Source organism: Canis lupus, chromosome 3 (assembly GCF_003254725.2).
Source record: "Canis lupus dingo isolate Sandy chromosome 3, ASM325472v2, whole genome shotgun sequence".
Classification (NCBI taxonomy): domain Eukaryota; kingdom Metazoa; phylum Chordata; class Mammalia; order Carnivora; family Canidae; genus Canis; species Canis lupus.
Window position 1 is genome coordinate 54,573,528 of NC_064245.1, and position 12,856 is coordinate 54,586,383.

General features: G+C 51.3%; 1 protein-coding gene across 5 annotated transcripts in view; it reads right to left on the reverse strand.

Moving 5' to 3' along the window:
- AP3B2 (adaptor related protein complex 3 subunit beta 2) overlaps positions 1-12,856 on the reverse strand; it is a 33,489-nt gene that overhangs the window by 11,102 nt on the left and 9,531 nt on the right. For 2 of the 5 annotated variants that reach the window (XM_025438351.3, XM_025438348.3), the window contains exons 4-14: positions 12,560-12,655; positions 7,540-7,700; positions 7,195-7,261; positions 6,914-7,096; positions 6,536-6,819; positions 5,959-6,013; positions 5,597-5,668; positions 4,234-4,296; positions 3,750-3,882; positions 3,383-3,492; positions 2,559-2,735 (exon numbers count right to left, since the gene is read on the reverse strand). In XM_025438351.3, coding sequence (XP_025294136.1) covers positions 2,559-2,735; positions 3,383-3,492; positions 3,750-3,882; positions 4,234-4,296; positions 5,597-5,668; positions 5,959-6,013; positions 6,536-6,819; positions 6,914-7,096; positions 7,195-7,261; positions 7,540-7,700; positions 12,560-12,655 — 1,401 coding nt within the window. The remainder of the gene's footprint in view (positions 1-2,558; positions 2,736-3,382; positions 3,493-3,749; positions 3,883-4,233; positions 4,297-5,596; positions 5,669-5,958; positions 6,014-6,535; positions 6,820-6,913; positions 7,097-7,194; positions 7,262-7,539; positions 7,701-12,559; positions 12,656-12,856) is intronic. The other 3 variants (XM_049108500.1, XM_049108498.1, XM_049108497.1) reach the window with 2 other exon arrangements.

Genomic DNA, 12,856 nt, shown 5'->3' on the forward strand with positions numbered 1-12,856 from the left:
TCAATAAGAGCTAAGAAAATATAAGATTAATGGTGTTGTCTTTTCTAAGTAGTAGGCCTATGGCTAATTTAAATTTTTAATTATTATTTTCCTGGATTTTCCAAATATGTTATGATGATCATGCATAAGCTTCATGATATTAAAAAAAGTTACCTTTCTAATTTTTAATTCTGCAGAACTTTATCAAAATCTTCCATCCAACGTGGAGGCCAGATTTTAGCTCCCACCATGCTCCTAAAGGACCCTCCTCCCACATATCTCACCTGGCACACAAAAAGCAAATTCACTGTCAAAAGAAGTCCAGGCAGTTGCCCCTGGTGCCGTACCCTGGTGCTATAATGAGCACCTTCACTGCTGCCGCCGCCCCAGTTCCTCTGTTAATACATCTATTATCAGAGTTTTGGTGGCCTGTGGCCTGGAACCTGGTTATCTGCTGAGCCACAGCAGGCAGAGCTATGGCCATCCCTCTGGCCTCAGCCTGGGCCAGGATCTGGCGTGTGCTGGGGGTCAGTAAGTTGGGAATGGCTGGGATTGCTATGGCCCATTGCAGCCCCAGAATGTCACCCATGGTAGCAGGAGGAAGAAGCATCACTACTGTTTTACATGAACATCCATATGCACACGCAAACCTCCTCCCTTCTGGTGTGCTACGGATTCCCTATTCTCTACCATTCTGAGAACAGGCTGGGAAGAAAAAAATTGGGAAAAAAAATGGAGGGAGGAGAAAAGCTCTCTTTATTGAATCAAAGAACCATCCTATAGGGCCTGTGCCTGGGAGGGTGCACCTTTAGTACAGGGAACCTGGAGTTAATGTCCATTTGCCAGAACAGCTATACTGGCCACCCTGATAGGAGTAGGACCCCCGTGTCCTATCTAGGAGAGGGGTTCAGCTGAACACACCCGCACTCTCTGCTCCAACCCTGACTACAGTTCTTATTGCTTTGTGTTTTGTACCAATTCCCCCACTTTGCTGTGAGCCTTTGGAGGTCAGTAAACATGTCTCACTCATTGTCATTATCCCAGGACATATCTCTGTGCCAGGCACAGTAAGCATGCAGGAAATGCATGTTAGGTAAAGCACTGAGCAAATGTACATATAGCTAACAGTGCCAGCTTAGGGAAATGGCATGTGGACACACCCAGCTTATGAGAACGTGCCGACATCACACATCACCATCCTGGGGCTCAGGAGTCCTGCTCGGTCCTCAGCCTCTCTGGGCAGCTCCCCACCCACGCGGCTTCATCTTTTCAAATGTTCCTCCCACCTGTTCCTTCCTCCTCTCTGAACGAAGAAGGCACACAAATATTTGTTCAGGGACTGAACACCTCCCCACGGTGCTCTAATTTCTCTCTTCAACCCACTTCTCCCGCGATACTGACACTCACAGACCTGGTCCCATGCATGACAGCTGCCTGTCCCAACTCCCGACAAGTGTCCCAGCCTATGGTGGCCCTGCCTCCCCAGCTTTAACTCCCTGGCACCCACCGTAGGCACATGGATCAAAGGAGCCACTGAAGAAGCACAAATGCCACCATCCAAAGACTCGATGGGAAGGCAAAGAAACCACCTGCAGGTGAGCAGGGATGTCACAATCTCTAGGGTTTACCCATGTTGCTGACCCTAACCAGCCGCCCAGGAGCTCTGCTCCATGGTTGCCAAATTATTTCTAGAAAGGGCAGGGAGTAACTCTTTTAGGCTTTGTGGACCATATGGACTCTTGAAACTAGTTAACTCTGCTGTAGCACAAAGGCACCCATATACAATAAACGAATGAATGGACATTTCCATTCCCAATAAAACTTTATTTACAAACACAGGCAGCAGGCTGGATTTGGTCCACAGGTGATCATTTACCAACTCCCAACTCCCTTAACTGAGTGGGGTAGTGAGTATAGGAACTGTCACAGTGCTCAGCCTCTCCAACACCTTGAAAACTCTGCACATTACACTGTATTTTTAGGACAATTTCTTTCAAGCATCTCAGGGGTTGCTCGACACTTAAGAGGCTTTTAATATCCTGATATTCCAGCTTAGTGGAGCCATGCCCTTGGCTATGGTACCTCTCATAACCTTTAACCTTGAGAATGACAATGGACACCAGTACTGCCTCAGCCGAGCAGAGACTTGCCCTTACATCCCTGGCACAGACTGGCCGAACACAACCAAGTCTTGGAGGAAGGACAGACCCTATCTCCTAGGACACATTTTCTCCCACCAGTGTCTGTCATCACTGGCCCCTTCCTCAGTCCCACTCCACTGTGGTTCTTACGGCCCCATTGCTCCCAAGGTAGCAGGTAGGAACACTCTGTGACTGGAGGTCACAGCCCCACAGCAGAGCCTCTTAATGATGGCCACCATCCCTACTGGCCCCAGGTCCTCAGAGTAGCTGTGGACACTGGGGGGACACCAGTTACCTGGATACACTAGACTCTTGCCCTGCATTCTCTCTTCCAAAAGAGATGCTGGAGTTCACACTTATTTGGTGAGGGCCCACAGATTCCTGCCTCAGCCATTCCCAGGGCCCAGCATGTTTTCGGGGGCATCTTTCAATCCTTACCTGCTTCGAGTTAGTCAGGTAGAGCTTGGCTGCCAGATTGATGACCTGTAGCTTGACAATGTCCTCCTCTGCTGTGAAGGACTTGGCCATTTTTCTCAGGACATCAGGTGCAATCTTGGGGACGTGCTCACAGTACTCGCCGATAAGCCACAGGATGCTGGCTCGGGCCATGGGCACCTGTTGGTGTGTGAGAAGGGTCAAGACAGGTGTACATGTGGAAATGTGGGTGGGCATGTGGCTTGCCACACCAATGGCAATCCTCCCAACTGTGCTGGCTTATGAATCATGGGGATCTCTGGAAATGGGTCAGGGGGCTGGTGGGAGAGAGATTAAAAGGTGAGCATTGCCTGGGCAGCGTCTCCCCTCTCCCCAGGGGTTTACTAGCATAGGCACAGTTTTCAAAGGCCAAAGTCAGCCCTGGTTTGGTTTAGAAGACTGATTTTCTAGATCCATTGCACCTTCAGTGTTTTACTTTCGTGTTATTCTTCCTGAATCTTCAAGGAATACCTTATTTGAATGTTTCAGCTCCTCAGTGCAACAGAAAAACATGAGCTTTGTCAATTGGCCAGAGCTTCAGAGCAAAGAGGAGCAAAGAGGAGCATGGAGCTCAGCAAGGGACCCTCAGCAAGTGAGTCTTGGGCAACACATGGGGACCACGTGGATGCTCACTTTTTCCCCTTCCACCTGCAGACCTTTCAGAGCCAGCATGGAAGGTAAGGACATTGATCTTATGAAGGCTTAGAAGTGTTTAATTACAGGGTTTTAAAATCACGTTGGGGTTGGGGGATGCTGGGATGGGCGGGAAACTAGGGTTCCTCCCTCACCTGGATGTTATCTGTGAGCTTTGCCAGATGTTTGATGATCTCTCCGTGCTGTGCAGGCTGCATCTGGAGCAGCTTCTTAATGACCACCACAGACTCTGCCACCACAAGCTCTGTGCACCGGGACATGAGTGTGTGGGCCCCAGGGTAGTCAGACAGCCACAGGCAGGGGGACAGACACACCTGCAAGGGCCCCTGACCCCTGGGTCTCCTCCACAACTCCCTGCACTTCTCCAATGGCCCCCAAAGGCGTAGCAACACTCAGACGCTAAATGAGGTCGAGGGACAGACAGATGAACATGCATTGTGTCTGGACAGACAGGCCGACGGCCACTGCTCATCAAAGCTGGCCACTCGGACACACACTGACCATCACGGTTGGATAGCAGCTGCACCAGGCCGTTGAGGCAGGTGTCCCGGACTCGGCCTATGTTGGTTGCACAGCGTCCAATGGCCTGGATCGTGGCTGCCACAAAGTCCTTGTCCATGCTGCGGATGTAGGTCTGTGGGGCAGCACAACAGAGTGAACCCTCTGGGGGGTGACCATGCAGGCAGTGACCTCAGTGATTCTGCAGGCTTGAGGGTGACCACTGGGGCAGCTTGTCACCCTCATTCAACGACTCATCGTGCTGGAGACTAACCTCCAGGAGAGGGAGTGACACCCTCAGCCATCATGCAGTGACTCCCCAGCCCAAAGCCAGCAGAAGGCACTGCAAGGAGCCGAAGAGAATAGTTTCTCCACTTTTTCAGCCCTTAAGAGAAAGTTGGCCCATTGAGATGATTCTTTCTGAGCACAGGGGCTACAGGGCAACTCTCCAGGGCCCCTCTACTGGGAGCTGGGCCCTGGCCCGTACCTGGAATTCCCGTAGGACAGTAGGGATGTTGGTCTCATTGGCCAGGTTGGTCAGCACTTCCAGCTGCAGCGGGGGGGGGGGGGGGGGCAGAAAATGGGCAGCATGGCCAGTGGGCTCTCTGTGCTTTCACAACCCCTCATTCCAAACACCCTCCACAGACCAGAACACAATCCTACAGACAGCCCTGCAACATCCTTAAACCAATGAAAGAGATGACAGATTGTGAAACTCATCCAAAATGCAGGAGGACTAGTTTGCCTCGTAAATGGATTTCCTGCCAGAGTACGCTCATAGCACAATCATGTCACCTCTCCACCTCCATTGAAAACAAAGCCTCCTATTGCTTTCAGGATAAAGAGCAACATCCTTATCATTGTCTATAAATCCCGGTATGAGCTGACCGCTGTCTACCTCTGTTCTCACATTGCATTCCCCCTTGGCCTCCACACCCCATACTGGCCTTTTGTCAGACTGCTTCCTGTCTCAGGACCTTTGCTTATACTGCTTCTTCTGTGTGAAGCTGTTCTGCCGTTCCTGTCCTTGCATTCACCTAGATAATTCGTGTTCATTTCTCAGGCATTTCTCAAGCCTCACTGCCTGGAGGAAAGCTTCCCTGACACCAGACTAGATCAGGCTCTCCAAGTCTATGCTCTGACGGTCCTCTGCAATTCTCTTTCTTACCACATCTCTCAAGTGAATTTTTCCATGTGTTTTGGGATTAGGTGCTCAGTGTCTCCTCCTCATCCCAACTAGATGGCAAGCACCCAAGGGTGAGGTGTCTGATGAGTTTGCCATCTCTCCTATCCCTAGATCTAGCTGTGACTGATACATAGTAGATGTTCAGAGTCAGGACTACCTGCTGCTGCATGAAATTACTCAGTAAAGATGAAGCAGAGATGGAATGGAATGTGGGTACAGGCTCCTGACACATCTTCTGTGGGTGTATGTTTACATGGAAGCCTGAGGGGATAGATGTGTAGGGAAAGGAACACTGTGGGTGGAACACAGGAGCCTGCCCGAAGTGGGGGCTAAGTAAGCATTCTGGAGTCAGCAGGCCACAGACCTCACCTCCTTGGGTCTACATTTTTATAAGATGAAGATCATGTATGCTTCCCGAGTTTAGTACAAAAATCAGATTACTTTACGTGTGCAAAGTAACAGATGTCTAATAGGTGAAAGGCAAAGGGTGAGTCCCTTCCCACTCTCGTCAGCCTGGCTTCCTGAGCAAACGCTTCTGGCTGGAGCAGCCACGGGCCCAGCTGCAGAAACAGGCAGGCCCAAGGTGGCCACTGTGGATATCTAAGTAGGTCGGTGCGGTGGGAGTGAGGCGGGAAAGCCCCATGCACTTCTGTCCATCACTCACCTTCAGGATCTTGATCTGGGTGGGGTCGGTGGATCTGATGTAGAAGCTCTTCAGGTAGGGTTCAAACATACCCTGGCAGAGAGAGGCAGCCCAGGGAGCTTCATCACAGCAGGAGACCTGCCTCTCTCCCAGAGCTACCCCACTCTCCTGCCCAAGGCCCAGAATCCTCCCTCTCAGATCTGACCGGGTCTTTCTTCACTGGGTTTTCCTCTCTCAGCGGACCCTAGGATCCAAGCCCTGCTTATCCTCCTGGGTTTGGGGTCTCCCCTTTGCCATGCTCTGCACAGCCCTTCCCCAGTGCCCCGCACACCCACAGGAGCTACGCCTCGGGTTTCCTGGGCAGGCTTCAGTCACTTGCTCACCCGGCGCTTGATGGACATGGTGGCCACGTTCTGGAGTACCACGTACTGCACCTCACTACGGAGAGAGGACAGGTCAGAGGTACCTGGGCCCCTCCACCAGGCCAAGGGGCAGCGAGTGGAGGGAAGGGAGGTGGGCCAGACAAACAGGAGGGAGAGGAGGGGACCAGTGTGTGTGGGGGCAAGAATGGAGTCAGTACAAAGTCTGGGGTGTTGGGGGTGCTATGTGCTCCCAGAGCAGCTGGCCGCTGGGAGGGCCTGCAGAGTGCGCGGGGCGGGCAAAGGCAGGCCAGCCCTGCCGCCAGCCTTCTGGGGACGGGACGGGGCGGGGCGGGCGTCAGCGGGCAGGCCACCTGCGTGGGCGGTGCCGGGGGCGGAGCAGCCCCCAGAGCGGGCGGGGCGGACCAGCCCAGCCACCCCAGCAGCCCGAGCAGCCCGAGCAGCCCGCAGTGCGGGCGGGGCAGGCTCCGCGCACCAGTCCATCCATCCCGCGGGTGTGGGCGGGGCGCGGCGGGGCGGGGCCGGCGAGGGCGTGCAGTGCCCCAGTGGGCGGGGCAGCCGGCCCAGCCGGGTTGCGCACCTGTGGCTGCGCAGGAGGCGCACCAGGGCCTTGGCGATGACGCCCACCTCCGCCTTGGGCGCCAGGTGGAAGTAGAGCTGCGCCACCGCCATCACCACGGCCGCGCTGCGGCTCTGCAGCAGCGGTTTTGTGTTGCGCAGCAGCAGCCGGTGGTCGGGATCCATGACGTAGGGCTTGCGGGCGGGCAGCGCTGCGGTGGTCGCCTCCTCTGAGCCCGGGCCCTTGGCCTCATCCTCTTCCGAGCCGTAGAAGGCTTTCTCGGGGTTCTCCTCCAGCAGAGATTCCTGGGGGCGGGGCCGGGGTCGGGCAGTGGGCGCCTCCTCCCAGCCGCCCTCCCCCCTGCGCGGCCGGGGCGAGGGCTGGGGCCCTGGCACTCACGTTCTGGGTGGGGCTCAGGAACTGCGTGCGCGCGTAGCGGGTGAGCATGCTGATGATGACCACCTGGCCCCACTCCTCCACGTCGATGAGCAGGTTACAGAGTTTCCGGTAGTTCTTGTGAATCAGGTCGATGCGCTCCGGGCACACCTCCTCGAAGGCCATCACCACGCTGCCCGCCACCAACTGGGGAAGGGGCAGTGGCTAGAGAGGGCGCGCAGGAGGGGCCGAGGGCCTCTGTCCCGCTCCTTTCCACCGCCCGGCCGTGTGTGAGGTGTACACACCGTGGTCTTGTCGGCCAGAAGCTTCTCAATGACCTCGATCAGCTGGTCCTTCTGGTCAGAATCCAGACTGAAGGAGAAACAGTGAAAAGGAATTTGCCCCTCGCCCCATCTCCCACCTTCCCAATATCTGCCCAAGCTGTGCCCACCTCCCACACCCCAACCCCATTGGTGAAGAGGTGTGAGCTGCCACCACCACTGTCCTCCATCTCTGTCAGTTCCCCAAACCGTCTCAAAGCATCCCAAGGATAAAAGAAAAAGGGCGATTTGCAAGACCTGGGAGGGGTCAGGGGTGCTGGGGACTTGAGAACCGCTCCCAGAGGAGTGAACGGCTGGATTGGGGCGTACCTGTAGAGTTTAGGGATGGCATGAGCTGCTGTTTTCCGTACATAGGGTGACATGTCCGAGGCAGCTTCCTTGATGGCCAGCATCATGATGGGCACTATGATGGGCACCCGGATGCTAGACAGGACACGGAGGGCACTAGCCCGGATCAGCTGGTTGGGGTCCTAAGAGAAGAGGTGGAGGCAGAGCCCTGAGAGAACACAGTGCACTGATAGGAAAGGCTACACCTCTGGAACCCACTGTTCCTGGCTACCTCCCCAACTCCCTGAATGATGGGCCAGTGCTAGTACCTGGGGGGTACTACTTGAGGGAACTGGCTCTTGGTCCCCGCTGCAGAAATCTGATACCTGAACAGTTGTGGCAATGGGTTGCTTCACTTTCAGGAAGAGTAAAAATCTTCTAGAATACCTGAAGTTCCTGAAACACCTCCTGGTCCTCGAGTGGGATTTTGGGGGGGGGGGATTTGTATTTATGCCAGAGCTGACTGCCAGCAAATGTAAACTGGCCTTCTTTCCAGGGTTCACCTTTAACGCTCCTTTTCAAAAAAAAAAAAAAAAAAAAAAAAAAAAAAAAAAAAAAAAAAAAAACGCTCCTTTTCCCCAGCAACTTCCCAAAAGTTGCTCTTCTTCTTTTCCTCCAGTGTTTAAAATACATAGGTGCACAGGTCCCTCCTCTTTGCTCCTGCTGCATCCAGTACACACCTGGGAAGAGCCTTTAGTATACTGCAATCATGGCAGCAGCACTACTGTAAATTGCTGTGAATTTTAGAGAATGGTGGACAATGGGAGAGGTTTTGGAACACTAAATGGCAGATGTCTCCCTGAGGTTCTAAAACAGAAAAAGAGAAGATCCACGAAATGACAGGGGACAATAATGGTAATCCCTGTCAAAATTCTAGAACTGATTTTTAAACACATGGTTTAGAAGCACTTATTTAAAAAGCAGGAGTCTGTATTTTCTCAGTCAAATCATGTCATATCTCACTGCTCTAGCCTATTTTTTTCCTTTTTATTTGGAAATGAATATGGATTCACAAGAAGTTACTAAAAAAACACATTTTCCTTTTTGATAGAGTAACTAGGCTGGTCGATATTAACACTGTGTATTTCGATTTCAGCAAGGCATCCCTGGGTTAGGGTTAGGGTTAGCATTTCCTGGCTTGCCTTTTTTATTTTTATTTTTTTTAAGATTTTTAATTTATTTATTCATGAGAGACACAGAGAGAGGCAGAGGGAGAAGCAGGCTCTATGCGGGGAGCCCAATGCAGGACTCAATCCCAGGACCCGGGGATCATGCCCTGAGCCAAAAGCAGATAGATGCTCAACCACTGAGACACCCAGGCGTCCCCTGGCTTGCCATTTTTTGATGCAGGCTTTTTGTTTCACTGAATATGTAAGTATTTTAAGAGCAGAATTCCTGTCTATTTTGTTTCTGTATCTCTACAGCCCTTTGCCCGTGAAGGGTGTTAAGAAATTTCTCTGCTATTGAAAAAGATCCTTTCTAACAAGATAAGAAAATGCCAGCTGACTGTATAATTAGGTGAATCCACAACTTGGTAAAACATTGTACTTGGGGAAGGTTTATTAACTGATAACCTTGGAACTCACAGTCTGTTGCCCTGGTCTGTACAGCTTATGAATATCTTGGAGGAAGATGCAAGAGGACAAAAATGAAGATTTAGAATTGCCCTGAATTGGACGCTGTGCTAAACGAATAAAATGAAATGTAATGGGATGTCATATGGGATTCAGGGGACCAACTGCATAAAGACAGTATGTAGGGAGACCTAGATTATCTGACTGCCCACTGGAGGTTTGTCTGAATTGAGCCAAACACAGTAGTGGGCTGCTGAGAAACCAAACCTAGTCTCAGCCTGGATCAATAAGAAGGGAGAGTCCTTGATGGAAATGAATGGTTCTAATGTACAGGAGAGCCCAGAGTCATTAACAACAGCAGAAAGATGGGGATCCCTGGGTGGCTCAGCAGTTTAGCATCTGCCTTGGGCTCAAGGAGTGATCCTGGGGTCCCAGGATCGAGTCCTGCATCGGGCTCCCTGCATGGAGCCTGCTTCTCCCTCTGCCTGTGTCTCTGCCTCTTTCTCTTTCTTTGTGTCTCTCAAAAATAAATAAAATCCTTAAAAAAAAAAAAACAACAACAGCAGAAAGAAAATGAGTTTTAGAGGAACACATATATCATGTGATACCATTTACAAAACAATATTATATGTTATTTAGGAATGCATAAATAAATAGTAAGACAGTAAATGTATGCACATGAACGATAAACAGGAGAAGAGACATAAGGGGCTTTGGCTATTGATAAATTTTTCATTTCTTATGCGTGGCATATAGATATTCATTATACTATTCTTTGTGCCTTTTGTGAGTTTGAAATAAATTTTTAAAAATGTAGCTATGGAGGTTTTGAGACAATAAAATGGTTTCATTTTTTAATTTTTTTTAAGATTTTTATTTATTCATGAGAGACACAGAGAGAGGCAGAGACATAGGCAGAGGGAGAAGCAGGCTCCCTGCAGGGAGCCCGATGTGGGACTCGATCCCAGGACCCCGGGATCACGACCTGAGCCAAAGGCAGACACTCAACCACTGAGCCACCCAGGCGTCCCACAATATAATGGTTTTAAAAGAAATTGTAGTTGTCCTAAGTTGGAGCAAATTGCCTTATGAAGGAGTGACATCTCTGTCACTGGAGATGGCCTGTTGGATATGTTCTAGAGCAAAGGTTGGAACATTATGGTCCTCAGGCCAAATCTGTCTTCTGCCTTTTTTATTAATTAAAATTTAGGGACACCTGGCTGGCTCAGCAGTTAAGCGCCTGCCTCAGCTCAGGGCATGATCCTAGAGTCCCGGGATCGAATCCCACATCAGGCTCCCTGTATGGGGCCTGCTTTTCCCTCTGCCTGTGTCTCTGCCTCTCTCTCTCTCTGTCTCTCATGAATAAATAAATAAAATCTTTTTAAAAAACTTATTGGAACCCAGCCATGCCCACTCATTGACAGGTTCTTACACACTTCAAGGGCAAAGTTGAGTGGTTGCAGGGTTGAAGCTATCTGGCCTACACAGTCTAAATTACTGCCTGACAGTATACAGAAAAAGTTTGCTAACCACTCTTCTCGAGAATCCTTGCACTGAGTGGACTAAGGAGGCTTTGGGTAAATGTAGAACTTGCCTATGCAAAAATCCTAGAATAGTTCTTCTAAGAGGATTTAACCCTGATTCAAATAAAAAGATCACTTGCCAATCTAGATAGATCGATCCTCTGGTTTTGTCTTTAAGAATTTACCTTGCACAATGTGTGGCCGGGGATACCCAGGTACTGCTGGCTGACTAAATGTAAATGCAAGTGCCCTTGCTTGCTGCCCCGCCTGAGAGGCAGACCCTGTCAGGCCCTCCTGCTGGCCACAGCACAGTGACCTAGGGCTGGGCCCGGATCTGGGCAGTCAGTCCTCAGGCTGCTCAGCAACCTACTGAACCAGCTGATCACGAAAAGCTGAGCTAGACCTTTCAGAGATGCTCTCACAGGAATGTGAGCTACATGTGCAGAAAGACTAGGGGAGTTAATGGTTGTCATCTGAGCTGAAAATGCTGCTGTGGAGAGAGAACAGAATGGCGTTCAGAGATACTGGCTTCTGTCTCCTTGACATATACCGACCAGGAAAGCATGCTGTGGAGACCATCACACATGCATGTCATATGCAAAACACAAGTGGAGAATATTCAGTTTACATAGTATGAGGGGATTTAGCACCCACTCCATTCTAAAGGATTTGAATCTTCCCACTGCTCTTTCCTTTAGGTGATTGATTGATTGATTTTTCTAAAGAAGGGGAAAAGGTGGGGAGGGACACAGGGAGAGGAAGAGAGGGAATCCCAAGCAGGCTCCTGCCTGAGTGCAGGGCCTGACATGGGGCTCCATCTCTCAAGACATCATGACTTGAGCCGAAATTAAGAGTCAGATGCTTAACCAACTGAGCCACCCAGGTGCCCCTCGGTGATTTCAATTTCTACCTGCCTCAAAGAGCCTGTCAGGACAACAGACATGAGCCAGCCTTTAAAAGCAGGTGTTTTGCATACACCAGGACATCTAAGACAAGTCAGCTACTTCTGGTGCTAAACAGAACAGTCATCATGGGCGCCTAGGTGGCATGGTGGGTTAAGCCTCGGGGCTCTTGGTTCCTGCTCAGGTGATAACTTCAGGGTCCTGGAATCGAGCCCTGCCCTCGGCTCCATGCTTGGTGCATAGTCTGCTTGAGATTGTCTCTCCCTCTCTAAAAAATAAATTTTTTAAAAAGAAGGAAGAAGAATGATCACCTAGAGCTTGTTTCAGCTCTAGAGGAATAATTGTGTTGAACTCACTGGAAGTGGACAGTCATTTGTTTATGGCATCTGCGCTGACCTCTGAACCCACCCCGGAGTCTGAGGCAGCTCTCCTACAGGGTAAACTCTGTTGCTTTCCTGTCGGTAGAGCTCATTTGTGTTCAGTAAGCCCTTCTGTCCTCCGTAACAAGTCACAGGTGAAAAGGTTCCAAACTCATTGTTCTCCACAAAAACCCAGCCCAGGCCCACCTGCCAGCACCCAGGCTCTGACACACAGAGCTGAGGAGCCCAGGTCAGCCGTGGCCCTCACAGTCCTGTCCTAAGGAAGCTAGCTTTTGCCTGGTTATGGACCCCGGATCCTTCACACCAGTGCGACTGGGAGGGACCCCAGGGCTCTCTACTTCCAGGGCTTTAACTGGTTCACATTTGAGGCAACCATCATCCTGAGCATCTCAGAGGAGGGGCTGCACGCTCTCAGGGCACCCACTCTGCATCTCAACCCCCTACTGAGCCAGCCTCCACCGTCCGAGGGTCCCTTTGGCCCTTCTCTCTGACGCTGACCCTCCCCATTCTCGGCAGGTAGGAAAGGCCAGAGCTGCTTCCTTCAGGCACCAGCCTCTCCCTGGCCTCCTTCTACATGGCATCCACAACCCCAGGTGCCAGGGAGGCAAACCGAAACCTCTGACCTTTAGGCCACGTTGGAAGGTGGAGATAGACAGCAGGGCCAGGTCTTGTTGCTCTTCGGCATAACGTACCAGGTACACATAGACAAGCTTCTTCACCTGGGGAGAGCAGGTTTCTCAGCAGGACTGGTGCCCCCCACCCTGTGATATGCCATCACCTGGCCGGCTGTGATCACACAGGCAAATTCCCCCAGTGGGGGGCAGCATCCCTACTGTGCCCTGGGGCCTCCACTCGGACCCACATCTGATTCAGGGACATATCCTGAACCAAGAACATTCCGAGCAAGTCAAGCCCCCAGG